General features: G+C 48.5%; 1 protein-coding gene across 1 annotated transcript in view; it reads right to left on the reverse strand.

Moving 5' to 3' along the window:
* The window catches only part of MYC (v-myc avian myelocytomatosis viral oncogene homolog), a 12,759-nt gene extending 7,703 nt beyond the window's left edge, over positions 1 to 5,056 (reverse strand). The window contains exons 1-2 of the mRNA XM_015425576.1: positions 5,045 to 5,056; positions 2,305 to 2,437 (exon numbers count right to left, since the gene is read on the reverse strand). Of these exons, the coding sequence (XP_015281062.1) occupies positions 2,305 to 2,437; positions 5,045 to 5,056 (145 nt within the window). The remainder of the gene's footprint in view (positions 1 to 2,304; positions 2,438 to 5,044) is intronic.
* Between the last annotated feature and the right edge of the window lie 18,557 nt (positions 5,057 to 23,613).

A 23,613-nucleotide genomic window follows, 5' to 3' on the forward strand; every position in this document is an offset into this window, starting at 1 on the left:
AGCCAGCGCCGGTCCCCCCCCCCTCTCCCCCCCGGGGGGACTGGCAAGCGGCAGGCGTGGCCGCAGTTGCAAGCCGAAACGGGTGGCAACTGGAGGGCTGGGGGTGGGGATGCCTTGTAAAGGGGCTGGCGGGGGGGCGCCTCCGCAGCAGGAGCCGGGAAACGGCACGCGGGGGGCTCTCCGCACTGCGTTAAGACCGGGAGGGGCGGCCGCGGGACTGAGGCTTTGACTCTACAGACGCGCCTCTACGCAGCGCCGACGGAAGTAAACAGATAGTAAAGGGGCCGGAGCCGGGGAATCGAACTGGCGGCCGGTGGTGCGTCGGTCTCCCTATTTTGCAAGGAGGCGGCAGCTTTCAAGGCGCTTTCCCCTACTTACTCCCGAGTAGACCACCCCTAGCAAAAAAAAAAAACCAAACCCCACGCTACGGTTTTCTTTCCCGGGTGCAACATTTCCCCCCCTCCGCCTAGCGGCAGTAGGATTGTACCTCCGCGTAGGATCGGGTTGCGCGGCTTTTCTCCAGCCCCCTAGGCGGTCACCGGTGGAGCGCGTTCCCCATTATTGCAGAGGGCGTGACTGCAGCAGTTTCCCCCTTTCCACTATGCTCCCACCCCCCCTTTCCTGGGTCTTCGAGTCGCTTTCGAAATAATATGTCAAAAAAATTAAAAAGGGAAGCGTTTTATTTATTATTTTTTAAAGCCAAGTTAACTGGGACTTGATTCCGAGTAGACGGGGAAAGCAACGCAGAGAAAGAGGGGGGGGGGGGGGGGGGGGGGGGTCCGTTCGAATCTCCCCTTCTCCCTTTGCGCTGAAAACTGGCTTGAATCCATGTCAAGAGTGAGCCGTTTGGACCCCCCCCCCCCATGTCTGTGTCCTTGGGAGCGATTGCAGTGGAGTTGCAAAGTGTCTCGGGTTGCACATTGCATGGGATTGCAGACCAATTGCGTTCACAGCGTGCAAGCTCCCCCGTTCTCCAGAACTTTGCATCAGTTTGGATATTAAAACACGCATAAAGTTGGGGGGGGGGGCACGACATGTCTGCTTAAACACCGAGACCAGACAGATGTCACCATCCCGCTTGCCGAAGAGTTCTGTAGAACTCGGAAGGTTGCACCAAGTATTGCGTTACTTCAGTCGCTCTTCAAGGGACTTAGCAGGGACTCTGGCGTTTCCTAGAAGCCGCAAGCCTTCGATGTGAGTCCTAGGCTTTGGCTCAAGTGCACTGGGATCGCAGCTTCTATAAGAAGCAGAGGTTACAGCTGCAGGGGTGGGGTACTTCTAGGGTTCATCCGCCCCCCGCCGCCTCGCTGGATGCAGGCTCAGGGAGGTGCAGGTGAGCGGGTTCACGCTTTACCTACAGACGCGACTGCTGTTTCGCAAGCCGGTCTCCCGGAGAGGAAGAAGACAGCCTGGAGGCTCCGAAGTTTGACAGGCTCCGCGGCTGCCTCTTACTTCCCTGTAAAAGTGCGCGGGGTGGGACAACTCGCCTGCACGCTTCCTACGTCCCCAAACCTTCCATCCGCCTTCCAGCTGGCGTAGCAACAACTGATACGTACACATATATATATATTTAAAAATAAAATATTTGCGCGCAGTCGGATTGAGAGGCTTGTGGGTTCTTCCGTCCCTTCCCCTTCGGACCACCCGACTCCGATTACCGTTGCGAATTTGCGACAAGCGCCGGTTCGGGGAACCCAACGGAGCAGCGTTCGAACCGCTTTCCCGGCGCTCAGCCGTACTGAAAGCGAGAAATGCCGTGACAAATTGATCCCAACCCAGTCCTTCCTGCAAACGCCGGTCTGCTAAGCCTTTCGAAGCAAGGCAAGACCCAGGCGGTGTGTTGCAAATCGATTCACTCCGGTGTAAGCTCCCTTCCCCCTCCTCTGGATGAATGCTGTTGACTCGGATTAGATCCGCCACTTTCAATGAAGGGCGGGAATTGGAATTTCAAAGGGGCTACTCCGGTTGATTAAATCGGATTCAGTGTAAACGCAGCCATTGTTGAGGGCTCCGCTTTTGCATTTCCGCCTCTGCCCCGTGCCTTCTGCAAACCACCCTTCCCAAGTGAGCTCAGGTTCATTCGCTGCAGATATAATTATGGGACCCCCCCTCCCCCTGCAGCCGGCGAGTCCAGGATCAGCTGGGACGCCTTTTAAAACTGTTCAGAGCGATGACATCAAAAGCCCGGGTGAAACCGCTTCAGCTGAAGAGAATTCAGTTGAGCAACAGAGCAGTAGCTACCTTGTAAAATGCAATTTTAAACCTGCACGGATTTTCAAGCCTGGCCTTCGGCAATGCACCTACTCGCGAGTCGGTTGCCCGCCTTTGCAATTAGCGCGACTTGCTTCCCGGGCACACGGGCATCTTTGAAATCGCGTCTCTTGCTCCTTTTTCCAGATTTGACCGATATTTCTCTAACACAGTTCCCAAAACTGGGCTAGAAGTTGGGGGAGGATTTAATCTAGATATCAATTCCAAGAGCTCATTCTTTACAAGCAAATAACGCAACCCAAAACCTGACTATCTTGCTTGCATGGAAACGCGCGCGTCTTCCCCAAGAGGAAGATGCGCCCCCTTTCCCCTGCTGCGCGCGCACCATCCAATTGGATCGGGAGAGCCCAAATATTTAGGTCGACCCTCCTCACTTCCTCCCACCGCCCTGCCCGGCAAGTCGGTCCGCCGCCGGCTAAAGTGAACTAATTGCGCCCTCTAGTGTCTCCCGAAGAAGGCCAACCGGAAGGGAGGGGCGGCGCGTAGGAGAAAGTGCTTGACTCACCTGCTTAGTACAGATCGGTCTCTTTTGATAGTGAGGCGCGGGATCTTTATGACTCTTCGACCCGGCTTTATTGCTTGGAACCGCAGAGGGAGGGGAAAAGAAAAGAAAACTGCCTGGCTGGGAATTTTGGCCGGGCCGTTTTGACTCATACAGTACCTTGAACGGTTGCGATGGCATCTTGCATTTCCACTCCACTTAAGACTCCTTTTTTTCCTGATTTCACTGGTTTGGTATTTGCATGCATCTCTAAAGAGGGTTAACAGCTGGCCCGGAAAAGGGGGGGGGGGGGGGGGGGGGGGAGCCCTCTCTGAGGCCTCCTAGCCTGTGGAAGCTTTTCATGCTGGCCCTCGAAAGCTGCAGATGGTGCCAAACTAACGGTGCAGGTGCAGCGGTGATAAAACAAGTTGGCAACCGTACATTTAGTTTTGTTACCTTTTCAAACTGCAGTGCTCCCTTCTGGGTAGAGACATGCAGAAATGAATCAGAGGAAATATCTGTCTCTGTTTTTTAATCTCTGTGCCAGGAAAAGATACTGGTGCTTAATTTTACTGCCCCCAAATGTGATGAGATGACTCTCTCTTTTCTAAAAAAGGAGATTAGGGGGAATTATCAGTGCCTAAATGGAATTGAAAGCAAAACTCTGGTGGTGCCATAAAGACTAACAACTTTAATTTAATAAATAGTTTTACTCTCAGCATTCCACAAATTATATCTCCTATTTTGATATATTTATTTCCTTCACTATGTCCCCCCTCCAAAGAATTAAACCCAAACAAATGGTGACCATATAAACTAATCCTGCTATCCAGTTTGTTATTCTAGCATCTGTCAAACAACTTTAATATGCTGTATATGTTAATTTGCAGCTCACCCTCTACCAATGTATCTGAAGAAGTGTACAAACACACAAAGCTTATACCTTGAATAAAACCTTGTTGGTCTTAAAGGTGCCACTGGACTCAAACTTTGTTCTAAATAAATAAATGTTAGTCATTATTAACTTTATACTCTGCCTTTCTCCCCAATGGGGACCCAAAGTGGCTTACCTTGTTCACCTCAACTCCATTTTATCTTCCCTACAACCCTGTGAGGTAGGTTAGGCTGAGAGCGTGTGACTGGCCCAAGGTCACCCAGCAAGCTTCATGGCAGAGTGGGGATTCGAACCGGCGTCTCCTGGATTCTAGTCCCGACGCTCTAACCGCTATGCCACAGTGGCTTTATTTTGCTAATACACACCAACAGAACTTCCCTGTGTCTTTGAATAATAATTGTTGGGGGGGGGAATCACGAATGAGGGGGGATTTTATCCCTTTTATTTATTTCATTTATATCCTGCCTTCCTCCTCAGCAATGACACACAGCGGCTTACATCATTCTCTCCTCCATTTTATCCTCACAACAACCTTCTGAGGTAGATTAGGTTGAAAGCGGGTGACTGGCCCAAGGTCCCCCAGCGGGACTCCAAGGCAGAGTGGGGGTTTGAACTGGGGCCTCCCAGATCCTACTCTGACACTAACCGTTACATACCACCCTGTCTTTTGGAATCTTTGGGGTGTCTGTGATGCATCAGCCAGCCAGCCACCGCTGGAAAGGGGGTGCTGGATCAGATGGGCCCCGGACTCTTTCACCTGGTAATAATTATTATCGTATGGCATTGTGTGTCATATAGTCAGGAGATCCTAAGATTGTCTGGCAGCCAGAAGTTCTAGTTCTAGCTCTTTTAGCGTTGTGCACTACTCCGCGGCCCCATGGACCAGATCACGCCAGGCCTTCCTGTCTTCCGTCGTCTTCTGAAGTTTGCTCAGTTTCATGTTCGTTGCATCGATGACACTGTCTAACCATCTCATCCTTTGCCGTCCCCGTCTTCTTTGACCTTCAATCTTTCCCAGCATCAGGGTCTTCTCCAGGGAGTGCTCCCTTCTCATTTGGTGGCCAAAGTAGTTGCGCTTCAGCCTCAGTATTTGGCCTTCCAGGGAACAGTCAGGGTTGATTTCTTTTAGGATTGACTGATTCGATCTCCTTGCAGTCCAAGGGACTCTCAAGAGTCTTCTCCAGCACTACAATTCGAAAGCATCTATTCTTTGGCAAGTAGATAACAACTTGTAAAATTGGAGTTTAATATCCCAACAACAGGATGTGTTGGAGGGGGAATTCCAAATCTGTTTCTAGTTGGATTCCGAAAAGTCCAGTTTAAGGGGATCAGACCATTCCCCCCCCCCCCGGTATATATCTTTCCAGTAATAATTTATTAAAGGGCAGAAATCTTACCTTGTTTACCATCATTCCCATTCCAGATTAGAGAGATACTGCGTGGATCCATATTACTGTCATTCCTGTGGTGTTTCATGAAGAGATTGGGTGCTGAACATCTACAGAGAGACTGAGTTGAAAAAGATATTCGAAACTGCTACCTACTCCGGAAGAGCCTGTCCTCACTTTATCTTTTACATTCCTTGGATTCTTGTATATTTTTCACATGTATCGTTCTTTTCCACGTCATTGAAGTTTTTTCCTGTGCTTTTAACGGTGGGTGGAATTCTATGCATTGGTCTAGATCTTGAAAAAACGAAGGCTTTTCGGTCCCTTTTTTCTTCACAGCTGCCTTAAAGCGATGACGTCACAAAAAGAATCGAGGAACGTAGCCAGGACTGTGTTTTATAAACTTTGTAATGTATTAGTACCATTTTCTGTGGCCTTTGACCACAGACCTATATAGATTTACTTATACTCAGGGGTCATTTCCTGCAGGAGCGCACAGGAGCGGAGCTCCGGCAGTAAAGAGCCCAGGGGGCGGGCACATGCAACATGCAACAAGCCCTACCCCCTGCTCCCAGCAGCCCTCAGTCAGAGCAAGAAGCAGCCAGGTAAGCTGCAAACACCCCCGCCCCCCCGGTCCAAAACAGTCCAGTGGCACCTTTAAGACCAAGTTTTATTCAGGTACAATCTCTCCCTCCTCTGTGAGGACAGATCTCCACGTTCCCCCCCCCCCATAGCTAGCAATCCAAAACAGTCCAGTGGAGCCTGAGCGGTGGGTGTTGCCTTCTGACACACTTCCGGTGATGTCAGGGGGTGTGGCATATGCAAATAAGTTATGCTAATGAGTTATGCTAATGAGCTCCTGCACCTCTTTTTCTACGAAATGACCCCTGCTTATACTCATGAAACATATTTGTGTAATGAATGCTGCTTATGATAGATATTTGCAATATAAAAAGTGTAACAGAGTATGCTAGGATTAACAGAATAGTGGTTTCCCTTCGGTGAGTTTCATTTACACTGAAGCCTGGGGGGGGTTTATATAGAGTCTCCAGTTGGTGGCTGGAGAGCTCTTGGGGTTACAGCTGATCTCCAGGCAAAAGTAATCAGCTCACCTGGGGAAAGGGGCCACTTTGGAAGGCAGACTCTGACACTATGCCCCACTGGAGTCCCTCCCCTCCCCAAGCCCCGCCCCCTCAGGCTCCACCCCCCAAATCTCCAGGGATTTCCCAACCCGGAACTGGCAACCCTACTTAGTCCTCGCACTGCATCTTGTTTGAATTGTGCAAAGCAACTATGTGACACACTTAGTTCCTCTGAACAGGTAACATCAGGTTGCCAGCCTCCAGGTAGCACCCGGAGATGTCCCACTATTACAGTTGATCTCCAGATGACCAAAGTCGATTCCCCTGGAGAAAATCGCTGCTTTGGAGGGTGGAGTCTGTGGCATTGGACCCTGCTGAGGTCTCTCCTCTCCCGAGTATGATGTAGTGGTTAGGAGCACGGACTCTAATCCGGGAGAACCGGGTTTGATTCCCCGCTTCTCCACATGCAGCTGCCGGTATGACCTTGGGTCAGTTACAAGTTCTCTCAGAGCTGTTCCCTCAAGGGCAGTTCTCAAGAGAGCTCTCTCATCCCCACCTACTTCACAGGGTGTCTGTTGTGGAGAGGGGAAGGGAAAGGGATTGTAAGCCGCTCTGAGATTTCTTTAGGTGGTGAAGGGCGGGGTACAAATCCAATCTCTTCCTCCTCCTCCTCCTCTTTTTCTTCTCCTTCTTCCTTCTTCTTCTTCTTCCCCTGTCTCCCAGGCTACACCCTCAAATCTCCACATATTTCCCATCCCAGAACTAGCAATCCTACATAACAGCCCAGGTTAAATGGGATGCCATGTGAACACAAAGGTCCCTGGGCAGATGCTTTTGCCTTCACTGTGGTCCTGCTTAAGCCAAGTCTCAGTTTTGTCTGCCAAAAAGCTTTAAGAGCCTACGGACTCCGCATTCATTTCTGGCATCCTTTTGGGGACTTCCAGTGTTGATTCCGTCTCCAGCCCGTCAGTCAGAATCTAAAGTTCAGCGGAATCTCAACCAGAACTGTTGTCAGCCAGCTTTGCTGTATTCTAAGACAAGTGGGAAGAAGGGGAAAAAGTATATAGATGGGTGAAAATTTCCTGCCATTTTCGATGTAAACACAACGGCATGCCGCTGCAACGGAACTGTATTTTCTGCCCAGTTCCGTTTGTTGTTAAAGAATGGCAGCTTTTGCTTGTCCCCCATCATCAGATAAGGGATTTTTTGCCCATTCCAGCCTTAGAAAGGAACGTGTTCACATCGTAGGTGTCTGTAACAAGAACCTCGTCTCCCTCTTTTGTGGTTAGAGAAACCTGGCGTTGAGTGGAAACCGAACGCATCATGTCAAATAGCCTTCCCCACTTTAAAGAGACCGCTGCATGACTCAAACCCTCTCATACGCCTACAGTAAGCTCCACTGCCCCCGTGCGTCTCTTACGTAGCGCTTTTGAAGCTGCAAAACAGTCGATGGTCTTTTCGGTTCTCCACAACAACCCTGCAAGGTGTGTGTGGGGGGTCTCCCTTAGAACAAGGAGGAAACAGACTGTGGGACAGTTGAAGACAATTCCTTGGGTGCTTTGGGGTGCCTTGTGGCCGAGAAGGTGGTTAGAAAGGATTTAAATCGGTTAAAAGCAGTCAACCCAACCCATAACTAGCCTCAGTCCCAAACTGGGCAGAATGTCAGATTGCCAGGTTTCCCGTGGCTGCCAGCGGGGGTGGGGTAGGGTTGCCAGATCCAGGTTGGGTAACTCCTGGAGATTTGGGGGGTGGAACCTGGGGGAGGACAGGGACCTCAGTGGGGTACGATGCCGTAGACTCCACCCTCCGAAGCAGCCATTTTCTCCAGGGGAACTGATCTCTGTACTTTGGAGACAGGATCACTCTCTTGAAGTATTTGAAGGTCTGTCACTTAGAGGAGGGCAGGGAGCAGTTCCTGTTGGAAGAAGAGAAGAGGAATCGCAATAGTGGGTTTAAATTAAGGGCAAGAAGGTACCGGCTGGATATCAGGACTTATTTATTTTTTTCCAGTAAGAGTTGTGCAGCGTTGGAATCAGCTGCCTAGGGGAGGTGGTGAGCTCCCCCTCTGTGGCAGTCTTCAAGCAGCGTCGGGACAAACCCTTGTCAGGGATGCTGTAGGCTGGTCCTGCACTGATCAGGGGGTTGGACTAGATGGCCTCTGTGGCCCCTTCCAACTCTGTGATTCTGTGAAACTTATACCCTTCTACATCCATTGGCTTCAGTGGCTGCAGAAGGGTGTAACTCTTTTTAAAACTACACCCTCAATCAATGGCTTTACCATTTACTACAGAGTGGAACTGATGAGTAAATTAAACCCTTCCCTTAAGTAAATTAAGCCTTGCACCCCCTGTGGTGTAAAAGAAGAAGTGACTCACGGGACCTGAAAACCCCAAATATGTCTCCTGGGTACAAAGGCAGTTGGCTTTTCTTCTGGTTTTGCCTAAATGTTTTCTGGAGTTATTTTCTGCTTCCACAGAAAGTAGAAGTGATGCTGCAGCCCCCTCTTACCCGCCCATGCGTGGACAGACTCTTTGTGCTTTCGAAAGAGGCAGAAACCCAACCGGTGAAGCTGTTCCGCTCACTGTAGCCAAGAAAGAGCTTGACTTGGGTCCGTCAGGCAGGCGTTTGCAGTAGAGACTCTGTCCACGGTAGGGATGCCAGCCTCCAGGTGGGACCTGACGATCCCCAGGAACTCCAGCTCATCTCCATGAAAAGTACTGGGTTCGATACATCGGGACGCGGACCACGACATTGGAGAAGACGCGTTTATTAGTACTTAACACGTGGATCAAAACTAACAGCCGGGTGGCCAACTTTATACAATTGGGGAGGGACGCCCCTAGGTTCTATTGGCGGTTTTGAAATTCACGCCAATGTCTCTATTGGCTCCTTACTTGCACTTCAGGAGCCTAGTCCCTACTGGGATTGAAGCTCTAGCTGCCTCTGGCTGGCGCCTGGGAGTGGTCTGAGGACATAACGCTCCAGACTGCAGAGATCAGTCCCCTGGAGAAAATGGCTGCATTGGAGGGTGGACTCCATGATGTTGTACCCCATTGAGGTCCTTGTCCTCACCAGGCTCCACCCCCAAATCTCCAGAAGTTTCCCAATCTAGAGTGGGTAACTCTAACAGTTGTGTAGAGTCGGCAAAGCTTCTTGTCTGTTTTGGGAAAATAGTACCTAAGAACTGGCCTCCATTCAAAGAGTAGATTTTGGAACGTGAGCCCAGCTTGCAGATTTACCGTCTAAAAACAAGGAACAGCCACTTTGTGTTGAGTCAGAAGAAGAAGAAGAGATTGGATTTACACCCCGCCCTTCACTTGGAGTCTCAGAGCGGCTTACAGTCTCCTTCCCTTCCTCTCCCCACAACAGACACCCTGTGAGGCAGGTGGGGCTGAGAGAGCTCTGACAGAAACTGCTCATGAGAGAACAGCTTTGAGAGAACTGTGACTGACCCAAGGTCACCCAGCTGGCTGCATGTGGAGGCATGGCGAATCAAACCCGGTTCTCCAGATTAGAGCCCACTGCTCTTAACCACTACACCAAACTGGCTCCCTTCAGTCTGGAGTGAAGAGACTGTGCGTGTCAGGGAGGGGAAAGTTTGGCCACCGGTCCTCAAACTTTTTCAAATGGGGCTCACTTCTAGACTTACTGTACTTTTTGGGACCCGCTCGCAAAGGCACTCCACACCACTTTCATCTGCCCCAACACAAAACGCAGGAATCTCACACCAGCTCTGTTATGTATTGAGCATGAACCAGAGGTCATTTCGGGGGGAGATCGCGGGGGATTGCAGTTCCCCCGGGTGAGGTACGGGGGGTGGGGCACATGACGAAGCCCCTCCCCCTGCTTCCGGCCGCCCCGCTTCCGACCCTCATTCAGCCAGGAGGAGGCAGGAAAAGAGGGAGGGTAAGTTGCTTCCTCCCTGCCTCTCCCCACCCCTGCCTGCCTGGGGCCAGGGAGGGCCTTCGCGGGGCTTCCTTGCACTCCCGCCGGCCTTGCAGGTCCACCGCCGGGCCCCTCATGGGGCTCGACAGTGGAGCTGCAACCTAGCTCTTTTTCTATGAAACGACCCCTGGCCTGAACTGTCATGGCAAAAGGACTGAGCTTGGGCTGCATAACAATAGATCGCTAGGATCCTGGAATGGACCAGTAGGGAGACAGGGATCCTAGAGTAAACCAGTTGGGAAAATATAGAGTGTAAAAAGCCTATCGTTGGGAGTGGGGTATGTTTTGGGTGCAACCCTTTTCAGGCAAAAATACCTGGCTTTGGCCAGGGATAGCCAGTCTTCTTCTTTCTCTTGCTGAATCACTAATAAACTATGAGCTGATCACTTCTACGCGTCTGAACCCAGTATAGTTCAAGTTCACACTTGACAGATATGTATTTTATTTTCTTCAGGGACAGAACTGGCCACTGAGGCTTTTCTCCCAGTTCTCATTATTCCTCCTTCCCTAAGGCTGCCAATTTCAAGATGGAAGATTCTTAGCGATTTGGGGGCGGAGCCTTGGGAGGGCGGAGTTTGGACAGAATTTGGACAGACCTTATCATGGCTTGAGGCCATGGAGTCCACCCCCCCGAAGATGCCATTTTCTTCCAGGGGAACCCATCTCTGCAGTCTGGAGTGCCCTTGTAATTCCAGGAGCACTCCTGCCCCCACCTGGAGGTTGGCAACCCTATTCACGGCCCACCTGGATGAACGCCTTGACCCACCAGGTGAGAACCACTGGTTTAACCCTTCCGACCCTGTCATTTCTCTGCTCTAAATCACCAGCATGAGATTTGCCTCCAGGTTTAAATGTCCATGGGAGGGAAAATGCCTTGCGGCAGGGGTTGATTCAGAAAAGGGAAATGATAGACACGATAGGGGGTGTGTCGCCTGATATGCAAAGGAGTTCCTGCTACAAAAAGAGCCCTGATAGACAGGAAAAGGGTGGTGTGCTTCCTCCCCCAACTTCCTGTCTTATACACATTTATATGACACTTGTAGTTGAGGGTCTCCACAGTTCATCACCTATTTTCCCCCTCGATAGAAGAAGGAGAAGAGGAGGAGCAGGAGTTGGTTTGTATACCCCACCATTCACTACTTGAAGGAGTCTCAGAGCAGCTTACATTCGCCTTCCTTTCCTCTCCCCACAACAGACAAGCTGTGAGGTAGGTGGGGCTGAGAGAGCTCCGAGAGAGCTGTGACTGGCCCAAGGTCACCCAGCTGGCTTCATGTGGAGGAGTGGGGAATCAAACCCAGATCTCCAGATTAGAGTCCACCACTCTTAACCAATGCCCTCTCTAAACTGTGCAGTCTTGTGAGCAAAAATTCTACTTTGTGAGCTACTGGCATTAAGTTTGTGAGTGAGCAATTTGGCTGCTGCATAAATTAGTTTTCTCTGGAGCCTTCCTTCCTGAGCTGAGACAGAAATGTGTGAGCCGGAGGCTAAAAAACTGTGAGCTAGCTCACACTAACTCAGCTTAGAGGGAACACTGCTTTTAACCACTACACCAACTGGCATCATTCAAGGCGTCGGAACCCTGCTAGAGGAGGAGATTGGATTTAGACCCCGCCCTTCACTACCCAAAGGAGTCTCAGAGCGGCTTGCAATCTCTTTTCCCTTCCCCTCCCCACAACAGACACCCTGTGAGGTAGGTGAGGCTGAGAGAGCTCTTTCGAGGACTGCTCTTGAGAGAACAGCTCTGAAAGAACTTATGACTAACCCAAGGTCACACCAGCAGCTGCATGTGGAAGGGTGGGGAATCAAACCCGGTTCTCCCAGATTAGGGCCCATGCTCTTAACCACTACAGCAAACTTGATAGCAACCCTTTCTGTAGAACAGGTTTTAACAATGTAAGCTTTATCACCTCTGACCAGGCTTGCCAACTGCCAGGTGGGGCCTGGAGCTGGAGGTCTCCTAGAGTTATAACTGATCTACAGACAACAGAGATCAGCTCCCCTGGAGGACAGGGCAGCTTTGGAGGGTGGGCTCCATGGCATCCTATCCTCGCACAGCTCCCTCTCCAAACTCCGCCCTCCCTAAGTACCCCTCCCCAAATCTCCAGGAATCCCCCAAACTGGAGTTGGCAAGCTTTTCCTTGACCCCTCTGGACCCACTGCGCTTTCTCTGCGTGGGTCACACCACCATCGCTGCAAGAGTTCGGAATACATCTCCGCAGTCCTGCGAAACCACCATGCCAGACCTTATCATAGTGCCTGCAAAGCAAGACGCAGAGATAAGGAAATCGTGGGAAACGGGGGCTAGCTGGGCGGAGGATGAGGGAATGATAAGAGAGGATCTTATCTTCTAATTTCCAAACATTTACAAAGGGCTATCGCGGACTAGCGATCGGAGGCATGCAAAGAGTACATCGGCTGGAGGGCCGGGCGGCAATTTCAGCTTTAAGAGACAGTAACAAGAAGGCAAAAATCTGCATCAGCGGCGTCTGCGACAGAGAGGATATAAAAGAATCAGAAGAAACAAGCACCTCAGTCTTAGTATTGCCACAATTTGGTTTATATTGACTCTTTAGTTAGTGCTTCAGCTATAGTTGTTTTCCAGTATTATTGATATAGCCGGAGGGAAGGCGGAATGGTGTAGCCCAATCTAGTAAAATCGTGGAAGCTTAGCAGGGTCAGTACTTGGAAGGGAGACCACCAAGGAAAACTCTCCAGAGGAAGGGAGTGGCCAACCACCTCTGCTTCTCGCTTGCCGTGAAAGCCCCTAGCTGGGGTCACCGTAAGTCAGTCATGACTTGACAACACATGGATACATGGACTGCTAAATTTCCTCCTTGGTTCTCAGGATTCTCAGGGGTCTGGCTACTGCAACCTGAGATCTTTGATCTGTTGCTGGTCATGATATTGTCAACTAGATGGCTTCCTTTTCGGCTTCTCCCCAGCATTTCCAGGGAGGGGGTAGCTGTATCCTGCGTCGATTGAAATCAGCTTCCCTGATCTTGCCAGATCTCAGAAGCTAAGCGGGGTCAGCCCTGGTTACTACTGGGATGGGAGACCACCAAGGGAGTCCACGGTCGCCATGCAGAGGCAGGCCACGGCAGGCCACCTCTCCATATCTCTTGCCTTGAAAACCCTGCGAGGTCCCCGTAAGATGGCTATGCAAAGGCAGGCCATGGCAGGCCACCTCTCAATATCTCTTCCAGGGCTCTTTTTGTAGAAAAAGCCCAGCAGGAACTCATTAGCATAATAGGCCACATCCAACAGCAGAAACTCATTAGCATATTAGGCCACACCCTTGACAGCACAGCACGTTAGCATATTAGGCCACACCCCCATGTTACCGGAAGTGTGGTTATCCAGCCACACCCACCTTTTGCTTCTTATTCTGTTTACCTTGTAAAAACCCAGAGGGTTTTTTTGTAGCAGGAACTCCTTTGCATGTTAGGCCACACACCCCTAATGTAGCCAATCCTACTGTGTCTCTGCTGTTGGGTGTGGCCTGTTATGCTAATGAGTTCCTGCTGGGTGTGGCCAACTCGGGAGCCAGCCAGAACTCCGTTCCTGTGCGTTCCTGCCCAAAAATAGCCCTGTCTCTTGCTTTGAAAACCCTGCAAGGTCCCCGTAAGATGGCTATGCAGAGGCAGGCCACGGCAGGCCACCTCTCAATATCTCTTGCCTTGAAAACCCTGCAAGGTCCCCGTAAGATGGCTATGCAGAGGGAGGCCACGGCAGGCCACCTCTCAATATCTCTTGCCTAAAAATCCTGCACAGTGAATGAAGACAAAGAGGCCGTAAACTCATGATACGAAAGAGGTGTTTTTCTGTGCCCCCGTTCTGTTTATGTTTTAACATTCAGTCTGATGAAGATTTCTGGAGAACTCAAGTTGGGGAAATAGCAAGGCTGAAGCCTCCTTTCCTACCATGGCGTTGCTGTCTTCCAGTTGGGGCCTGGAGATCACCCAGAATTATAGCTGATTGCCAGACAAGGGATCAATCCCCCCTGGAGAAAATGGCTGCTTTGGAGGCTAAACTCCATGGCATTATTAGGGCTGCCAGCTCTGGATTGGGAAATACCTGGAGATTTTGGGATTGGAGCCAGGGGAGGACAGGGTCAGGGAGGGGAGGGACCTCAGCAGGGTATAAGGTCACAGAGTCCATCCTCCAGGGCAGCCGATTTCACCAGGGGAACTGGTCTCTGTTGCCTGGAGATCAATTGTAATAGCGGGAGATCTCTGGGGATCACCTGGAGATTGGCAACCATAGGCATTATTCACTGCTGAGGTCCCGCCCCCTCCCTAAATCCTGCCTTCCACAAGCTCCAACCACAAAATCTCCAGGAATTTCCCAACCTGGAGTTGGCAACCCTACCTACATGTTGTGATCTTGATCCAAATTTAGCTTACGGGTGGTTGAGCATTAAGTCTTGACACAGAACTCCGAGTGCACATCTGGTTCAACAGGACATGGAGTGGACTTGTGAACTTTCTAACCTGTCACCCTTATAATATGCAGACCCTTAGTTCTCATTCAAAGTGAAGTTAAGCCTTAGTATGTATAATTACATTGGGTCATGCCAATCTCTTGCCACTCTTCCCTCTCACTTCTCTTATTTCCCTGTCTAAATCAGCGTAACCTGCCTCACAGGGTTGTTGTGAGGGTATAAGGGAGGAGATGAGAACGATGGAAAGCTACTTTGGGTCCCCACTAAGAAGGAAGGCAGGATATAAATGAAGTAAAAAAAAATAATTAATTATACTATACTATAATTATACTATAAGCTCCTTGAGGCACATCCTGATCATTTTTGCTTAGAGTATTCCATAAAGAACCATGTACTTGTGTGACGCAACTTAAGTAGCAGGATTACTGGCGAGAATGGAAACCGTTGTTTCCTCTCCTTTATTTATTTAAAATATTTATAGAATGCCCCTCTCCTAATAGAGTCCACGGCTAGGTGACAGTGACTAATTTGTTTAAAAATATATATATAAAATTGCCACGTTCAATATAAAACTGGGGGAAAAAGAAGTAACTCAGAACGTAGAACAAAGTTAATCACAAGTAGCATGTAAAATCAATCAAATGGGTAAAGATGAAATAAAAGCAATTTGGCACAAAGTGAAGAAACAAGGAAAAGAAGCAGGGATTGGCCAATTCACATTCCTCTTCCCTGAATTCTTCAAATCTCTTTTTAAAAACCTATTTTTCAAGCAGTTGTCGTAACTTCTTGTGGCAGGGAATTCCACAGGTACAACATGTGCCGTAGGAGCACTGACTTCTTTCTCTGTCAGCTGCTGTCTGCCGTTGCTTAACAATAAGGTGCTGGAGCCCAAGGAGTGACATTTTAACCTCACGTTCTGCTTCCCATTATCACTTTCCTAGGTGTTTCCCACATTTCTGTCAAAGAGCCATCAAGAAGAGCCAAAAAGGAACCCAGCCCTGTGAAGCTGACTGAAATAGGGTAGAGGCGCTTGTGGGGAGAAGAATCATTCCTTCCTTTCTTCTGTGCCGGACTTGTATAACCCAATCCCACTCGGTAACAGAAATTGCCTCATCTTATCCAACCTCCCCACTTCAGTCATATAAAGAGCTATAAAAAAGACAAGGGCAGAATAACCTCTAAATAAAAGATGAGGTAATTTTGAAGGCACATTAGATTTTTATGTGTATTATGACATCACAGTTTATATATATATATATATATATATGCCTGAAGAGAGCTGTGGTGTCTCCAACCCTGGAGTTGTTACCCGGTGTTTTCTAGTGACTCTCATAAAATGTGAGCATTTGAGATGCAAATAGTGAGGGATTCAGCCAAGCTACCAGTCCAAGATGAAGAAATAAAGGTGTTAGGGAAGGGAATGGGGTTGTTCATTGGAAGTTTTGATCCTTGCTAGGACAGTGTCCTTGTGGTTCTGGAAAAACCCAAAACAAAACACAGCCTGTATAAAGATGAGTGAGGAGAGGGAATCCAATCTTTTTAATTTTAGGAGAAACATACCAAGTAGAAGCAATAATAATAATAAGAGAAATCATGTAAGCCTCTTGGTAAAAAATAAAGCTGAAGGTGGGCAGGGATTTTAATTTTTGAGGGTGGAAGGGGTTATACCATGCGCCATCCTTGTTCGTGGTTCTCTCTCTCTCTCTCTCTCTCTCTCTCGTCGTGTCTGATGAAACAGATTTTGTAGAAAAATGACTACAAACACCTGCAGAATCTGTTTGATCATAGAATACAACAGGAAAAGAAGAATGAAACTTGGACAAATATTGATTTATTTTAAAACATTTAAGTCCTCCTTTCTCCTGACAGTGCAAGACTCATGCTTAGTAAAAACCAGATAGCAAAATACAATAAATATCAAAACACATTAAAAGAGCCAATATAGACACAGGAAACAAACATTTCCCTTCCTTCTTTCCTTCCAACAGCCCCAAAGAAGTGAAAAAGTGAGCAGTGACTCACGAAAGCTCATACCTCTCAGGGGTCATTTCCTGCAGGAGCGCACAGGAGTGGAGATCCAGCAGTAAAGAGCCCAGGGGACGGGCACATGCAACAAGCCCCACCCCCTGCTCCCAGCAGCCCTCAGTCAGAGCAAGAAGCAGCCAGGTAAGTTTCAGAGCCCCCCCCTGCCCCAAAACAGTCCAGTGGCACCTTTGAGACCAAGTTTTATTCAGGTACAAGCTCTCTCTCCTCTGCGAGGACAGATCTACATGTTCCCCCAATAGTTAGCAATCCAAAACAGTCCAGTGGAGCCTGAGCGGTGGGTGTTGCCTTCTGACACACTTCTGGTGAGGTCAGGGGGTGTGACATATGCAAATAAGTTATGCTCATGAGTTATGCTAATGAGCTCCTGCATCTCTTTTTCTATAAAATGACCCTTGTCTCTGCCACATATTTTGTTAGTCTTTAAGGTGCTACTGGACTCTTGCTCTTTTCTACAAACCCAAAAGCTGTACAGAATACTCCATTTTACAGCCTTGCTGAAAAGCCAGATGGATCTATCAAATGCTGCGTGGAAAAATGATGTCAACTTTTATCTGTTTCCAATGTGAGCTTCCAAGACTTTGTGTTATTGGGTAAAATCCCGTTCTCCGTAGGTGGGTTCCAGACAATATTTGTTCTCCACCTTGCAGAGTCTATCTGATTCACATGGGCCAAGCCTGGGGTCCTCAGGAGGGTAGGATGTTGCCCAACGTGGCAGCCCTAAAGGCTAGTGTAGCTTCAACCAATAAGTGGTCCACGAGCCATTTATGGCACACAAAACGCACAGTCATGGGTCCAACAGTTTTAACCAATTCATTGATCACTCGGTTAGATGAAGAATACAATTGGTTTCAAAAGCTGTGTGTGAGAAAGAGATTCCATGCTTTAATCTTGCGTCTCTGTTTGGGGTAATGTGGAATGGTACGGTTTGGTATACTATAGCCTAATCCCATCAGACCTTGGAAGCTAAGCGATGTCAGTTCTTGGATGGGAGACCACCAAGGAAGACTTTGCAGAGGAAGGCAATGGCAAACCATCTCTGCTTCTCACTTGCTTTGAAAACCCTATAGCATCACCATAAGTATCTTCCTGGTAGCTATTCCAGTACTTTCTCATAGAGGTGCCCAACATGGAGGAAGAAGCTCTGTAGAAAAATACTTTGGACCCCTTGTCTACTCTCTAGACAAGGGGTCTCCTACCTTTTTGAGCTCATTGGAACTTTTGGAATTTTGAGAACAACTGGTGGGAGCCACTGCAAAATGTCTGCTGGGGGGGGGCAGCCAGCTGCAGAAAGACTGCCAAGGAGGATGGGGCCACTCACAAAACATTTGGAGGTTCCAAGCCAAGCATCCTCCTATGATGGATCCAGCTGTTTCTGCAGGGGTGTTCCCTGAAAACCCAAAGAGGATATCTCTTGAGCATTGCTGAAACATCTGCTTCAGTGAGGTAAAGGAAAGCCAGGATCTGCTTGTTGCTTTGGGGGAAGAGATGCTTTGGGAACAAAGCAAGTGGGGACCAGGGAAAAAAACACTAGTGGGGACCACTGGACTAGGTGCTGGAGGGACTCCCCCCCCCAAGACTAAAAAATTGGACTACCTGATCCAAAGGGAGGAATGCAATGTGAATCTGTATTGAATCACTCATTAGACTATCCCAGCACATCATAATGTTCTGGAAAAGGTGCGTTGACCTCACTGCTTACGCAATGAGTGATGGCTGTCAGTTTGGCTTCACCACTGGATTCAGGAAATACATTGATTTCTGTTGAAGCTTTGGGCATGCCGCTCAGATCCTTGCCCATCAGCTAGAAACTCATGACTTCTGCTTGCTTGATCAATGTGCTTCTGAGCCCCCAGCTGACTGACTCTGCCTCTTATCGGGGCTCTCTTTGTTCTTGCTCTTCAGTGACTGCTATAATGCAGATTCTGTTTTAAATGGAAGGTTCTCTGAAAAGTACTGGGTTCGCCACATGGAGGACTTGGACGACGACATGCGTTTGCACACGTTTATTGTACTTAACATCTAACGGACAAAAATGGCCCTGCAAGGCCAACTATATACACACACACCCAGCATACCCCTAGTCCATTGGAGGGTTTGAATTTCCCGCCAAAGTGGCTATTGGTTGGTGCTGGGGGAACTAGGATCCTATGTTCCTATTGTTCAAGGGAGCCAAACTCCTACCTGTGCCATGGGCCCCTAGTGGCGGTCCGCGTACGTAACATTCTCATTAAAGAAAAACAGCTGCTGGAAAGGATGAAAGATTAATAAACTGGTTCCCAGTAATCTCAATCTCTCTCTCTCTCTGACATTTAGTGATGGGACAATATGTAGCATTGTATTTGAAAAGTACTGAGACTTACTAGTACCTGGTACAAATACATCTGCCTTAATCGAAACCTTCCCTCCTCCTATAAAGCTCACGGGGTGTCTTTGGGCCAGCTACTCTCTTTCTCAGCCTCCCTCGCAGGATTGTTGTCATGATAAAATGAGATGACCCATATGTAGGACTCATTAGCTTCCTTGGCTAGGTACCCTGAGATGCTAGAGAGAAAAGGCCTATGATATGTTGTGTTGCAACCCTCTTCATGGACTACTTTTCCTAACCATTTTTGGGGAGTAGTTGAGGATCATATTGGGAAAGGACAGCCCATGACTGGTGCCCCAGCAAGACGAGTGAAGTCCACTGGACTGTCCAGTGTTGGGTTGCCAACCTCCAGGTGTTGCCTGGAGATCTCCTGGTATTACATCTGATACCTAGATGACAGAGATCTGTTCCCCTGGAGAAAATGGCTGTTTTGGAGGGTGGGCTCTATGGCATTATGTACCAGTGATGTCCCTCCTTCCCCAGGCTCTACCCTCAAAGTCTCCAGGTATTTCCTAGCCCAGAGTGAGCAACTCTGGTCTAGTGCTTGACACGCATCCTGTGTTTTACTCAATGGCAATCAGCAGACCTAGAACATATACTGAATTCCTGATGGCACATCACATCATCCTTGGCTTGTGGGTTGCAATATCTTGACGTGGGCCACAGTTTGAGCAAGTTTGGATTAGGATTCGATTTCAATAAAATCAGTTCAGAAACTCTTATGGAATTGTTAATGCTGCACGATTTGGGGATTGCTGCTGCACTGAAAAATAAAGGGCTGTTCGTTTTTCAGTACAGTAGCAATCCCCAAATTGCGCAGCATTAGCAATTAAAAAAAAGTTTACAAACCTTTCAGCAACCATTTTCAAAGGAGATAGTTCCAGGTGGTCAGCCGTGTTGGCCTGAAGCAGTAGTACAGATTGAGAGTCCAGTGGCACCTTTATGACCAACGAAGGTTTATTCAAGGTTTGAGCTTTTGTGTGCATGCACACGTTTTCAAAAAGTGTGCATGCACACAAAAGCTCATACCTTGAATAAACCTTCATTGGTCTTAAAGGAGCCACTGGACTCTAACTTTTCAAAGGAGGTTTCAGTGGTGCATCTGCATGAGTCTTGCTTCTATCCAGTCTGCCTTTGCTGAGGATACGTCGTTTTACTACATCTCTTTCTTAGACACAGATTGGATTGTTTGGTTGGTCCCACTGAAGAGATGCAGCAGAAACTAGCCAGACACAGAGGAGCCAACTTGTGATGTCTCTGCATGAGTTATCAATCTGGGCTAAGATCAATGATTTATGCAGAAACATAAGCTGCGGGCTCCTCTGAGACTAATTATTATTATTGTTGTTGTTATTATTATTTTGCATTCTCAGAATAAGTCTTTTCAGATGTAAGAGTGACAGGTGCCTCCAGTTTTAATTTATATTGCGTTGCGTTCCAGTTATCCAAAATCTGGGAAGTAAACAGCAGGTGAAAAGAGTGACTGTATTTGCAAAGTCTTGTTCCATTGCAAGTTACACACCACCTCTGGAACTCTGCAGTTCATTTTTTTTCCCTTCATAGGTTATCACTCCAGTCAAATTACTCACAGAAAAGCAATGCAATTAATAATGGTAAATGTAACCGAGAAAGCACTGATGTTTACGTACTTAGCAACATGGCTCATTGATCTTATCAGCGGGAGTCTGCATTGGGGGAGATAAAAGAGGACAAAAGGAAATGGTAGGCACTGTTTATAAACTTGCAAGTAGCATCAATGCGAGAGATAATCACAATGGCAGGATTGCTATTTTGGGAGACAAAAATCAGTCTGTGTGACAACTAGGATTATGGATCTTCAGCACTGATAGTCAATGGGCAGTTCTTTGCATTGACTGGCCCCACTGGTGGACCTCCTGATGGAACCTGGGTTTTTGGCCATTGTGTGGCACAGAGTGTTGGACTGGATGGGCCACTGGCCTGATCCAACATGGCTTCTCTTTATGTTCTTATGTTCTAAGGTGTTTATAAGGCAGACTTCCTGATCACACAAGAGCTTCTGGCTGAATCCATCCAGATCACATCAAAGTCCATCAGGCTCCATGTTGGTGAACTTCCCACCAGCCCAGGTCCAATTGCACATCTGGAGAAAAAAAAGTAGACATAAGACATGGAACAGTGACCAATAATGTAAGTCGGCCAAGAAGGGATATCTGAAGGGTAATTACTGCACAGGGATATCTGAAGGGTAATTACTGACCGCCCTTGTTGGAAGTGAAGGACTTTGTGCTATCTCTGAGCCTCAGACTTCAGAGGGGGGGCTATAGAGAGTCAGAGAGAGAGATAGGCCAGGACCCTGATCATCCTTCTCTTTCTACTGTCTGATGGGGATATCCCTTTGATTTGTAGATTGCTACTTTCAGGGAAACTTCCTTCCTTCCGATATGATATCTTCTCTCCATACTGAGCTAGCCTTCTCCATCTTGGCACTATGAGGGCAGGACATGCTTCCTCTTCTTCCTCCTCGAAATAGACATTGAAGGCTTATGTAGCCCCACTTTGCCTCAGATCAATACAGGGGAAGGAGAGAGCCAGTTTGGTGTAGTGGTTAGGAGCGCGGACTCTAATCTGGGAGAACTGGGTTTGATTCTCCACTCCTCCACTTGCACCTGCTGGATGACCTTGGGCAAGCCATAGTTCTGGCACAGCTGTTCTTGAAAAAGAGCATTTTCTGTCAGAGCTCTCTCAGCCCCACCTCCCTCACAGGGTGTCTGTTGTGGGGAGGGGAAGGGAAAGGAGATTGTTAGCCGCTCTGAGACTCCGTTGGGTAGTAAAGGGCGGGGTATAAATCCAATATCATCATCACCATCATCATCATCATCTTCTTCTTCTTCTTCTTCTTCTTCTTCTTCTTCTTCTTCTTCTTCTTCTTCTTCTTCTTCTTCTTCTTCTTCTTCTTCTTCTTCTTCCATCTCTATCCATCCTAGCTAGTTAGACTATATTAAAATCCTATCTCTCCGTTATCCTGTCCAGAATGGAGTTCCTTACAATAAAGGGCACATCTTAGCTTTTGCAAAGATAAAGAGGCTCCATGTATAACTTTGCTACTTGTCAGCACACCCATCCCTAACCAGATAGACTCTGCTGCGTTATGTGCCTTGAGCACTCTGCTAAACCAAATAATCTTTCAGCCCTGACCTGGATGGTCCAGGCCACCCTGATCTCATCAGATCTCAGAAGCAAAGCAGGGCTAGCCGTGGCTAGTGCCTCGACAGGAGAACACCAAGAAAATCCAGGGTTGCCATGCAGAGGCAGGCAGTGGCAACCCACCTCTGAATGTCTCTTGCCTCGAAAACCCTGTGGGATCTCCTCGAGTTGGCTGTGACTTGACGGCACTTTCCACCATCAGTTACTGACTCCTGGGGGCATAAGAGGCCCCAAAATTGACATTCAAATTCTGCATGGAAGCAAACTCTTCATGCACGACAGCAGGGGACTCAGTCTCTCTTTATATCTTACTTGAAGTGATGTAAAGCGTTTGCCCAAGACATTCGTCAATTGCTCCACACCCGTCCCAATGACTTCTTTAACTTCCACCCATGTTGTTGTTGTTCAGTCGCACAGTTGAGTCCGACCCTTTGCGACCTTCCGGTCTTCCACCGTCCTCTGAAGTTTGCTCAACTTCATGTTGGTTGCATCTATGACACTGTCTAACCATCTCATCCTTTGCCGTCCCCGTCTTCTTTGACCTTCAATCTTTCCCAGCATCAGGGTCTTCTCCAGTGAGTGCTCCCTTCTCATTGGGTGGCCAAAGTCTTTGAGCTTCAGCTTCATTATCTGGCCTTCCAGGGAACAGTCAGGGTTGATTTCTTTTAGGATTGACTGATTTGATCTTCTTGCAGTCCAAGGGACTCTCAAGAGTCTTCTCCAGCACCATAGTTCAAAAGCATCTATTCCTTGGTGCTCGGCCTTCCTTATAGTCCAAATGCTTGGATATATACCATGCTGGTGACAAGCCTACCCAGCTGTGTTCTACCCCATTTGTATGGATAGAATTTACTGATATTACTGGGACTGGCATGGGAGAAGCCACGAGATGACAACGGCAGCTGCAACACTCTGGTGCTACATGGAAAGGTGGGCCAAGCTGCCTTTTGATTCTGTTGGGCTTGTGAAGAAAATTCAGCAGTCACCAGTTTGGTGTAGTGGTCGGGAGGATGGACTCTAATCTGGGAGAACTGGGGTTGATTCCCCACTCCTCCACATGCAGCTGCTGATGTGACCTTGGGTCAGTTACAAGTTCTTTCAGAGCTGTTCTCTCACGGGCAGTCCTTGAAAGAGCTCTCTCTGCCCCACCTACCTCACAGGGTGTCTGTTGGGGGGGGAGGGGAAAGGAGATTGTAAGCCGCTCTAAGACTCCTTTGGGTAGTGAAGGGCAGGGTATAAATCCAGTCTCCTCTTCCTACTCAGTTTGGTGTAGTGGCTAAGTGCACGGACTCTAATCTGGGAGAACCGGGTTTGATCCCCCACTCCTCCACTTGCACCTGGCTGGATGACCTTGGGCAAGCCGTAGTTCTGATAAGAGCTGTCCTTGAAAAAAGAGCAGTTTCTGTGATGAGCTCTCTCAGCCCCGCCTACCTCACAGGGTGTCTGTTGTGGGGAGGGGAAGGGAAAGGAGTTTGTAAGCCGCTCTGAAACACCTTTGGGTAGTGAAGGGCGG

Source organism: Gekko japonicus, unplaced genomic scaffold (genome assembly GCF_001447785.1).
Source record: "Gekko japonicus isolate JY-2015 unplaced genomic scaffold, Gekko_japonicus_V1.1 scaffold858, whole genome shotgun sequence".
Lineage (NCBI taxonomy): Eukaryota > Metazoa > Chordata > Lepidosauria > Squamata > Gekkonidae > Gekko > Gekko japonicus.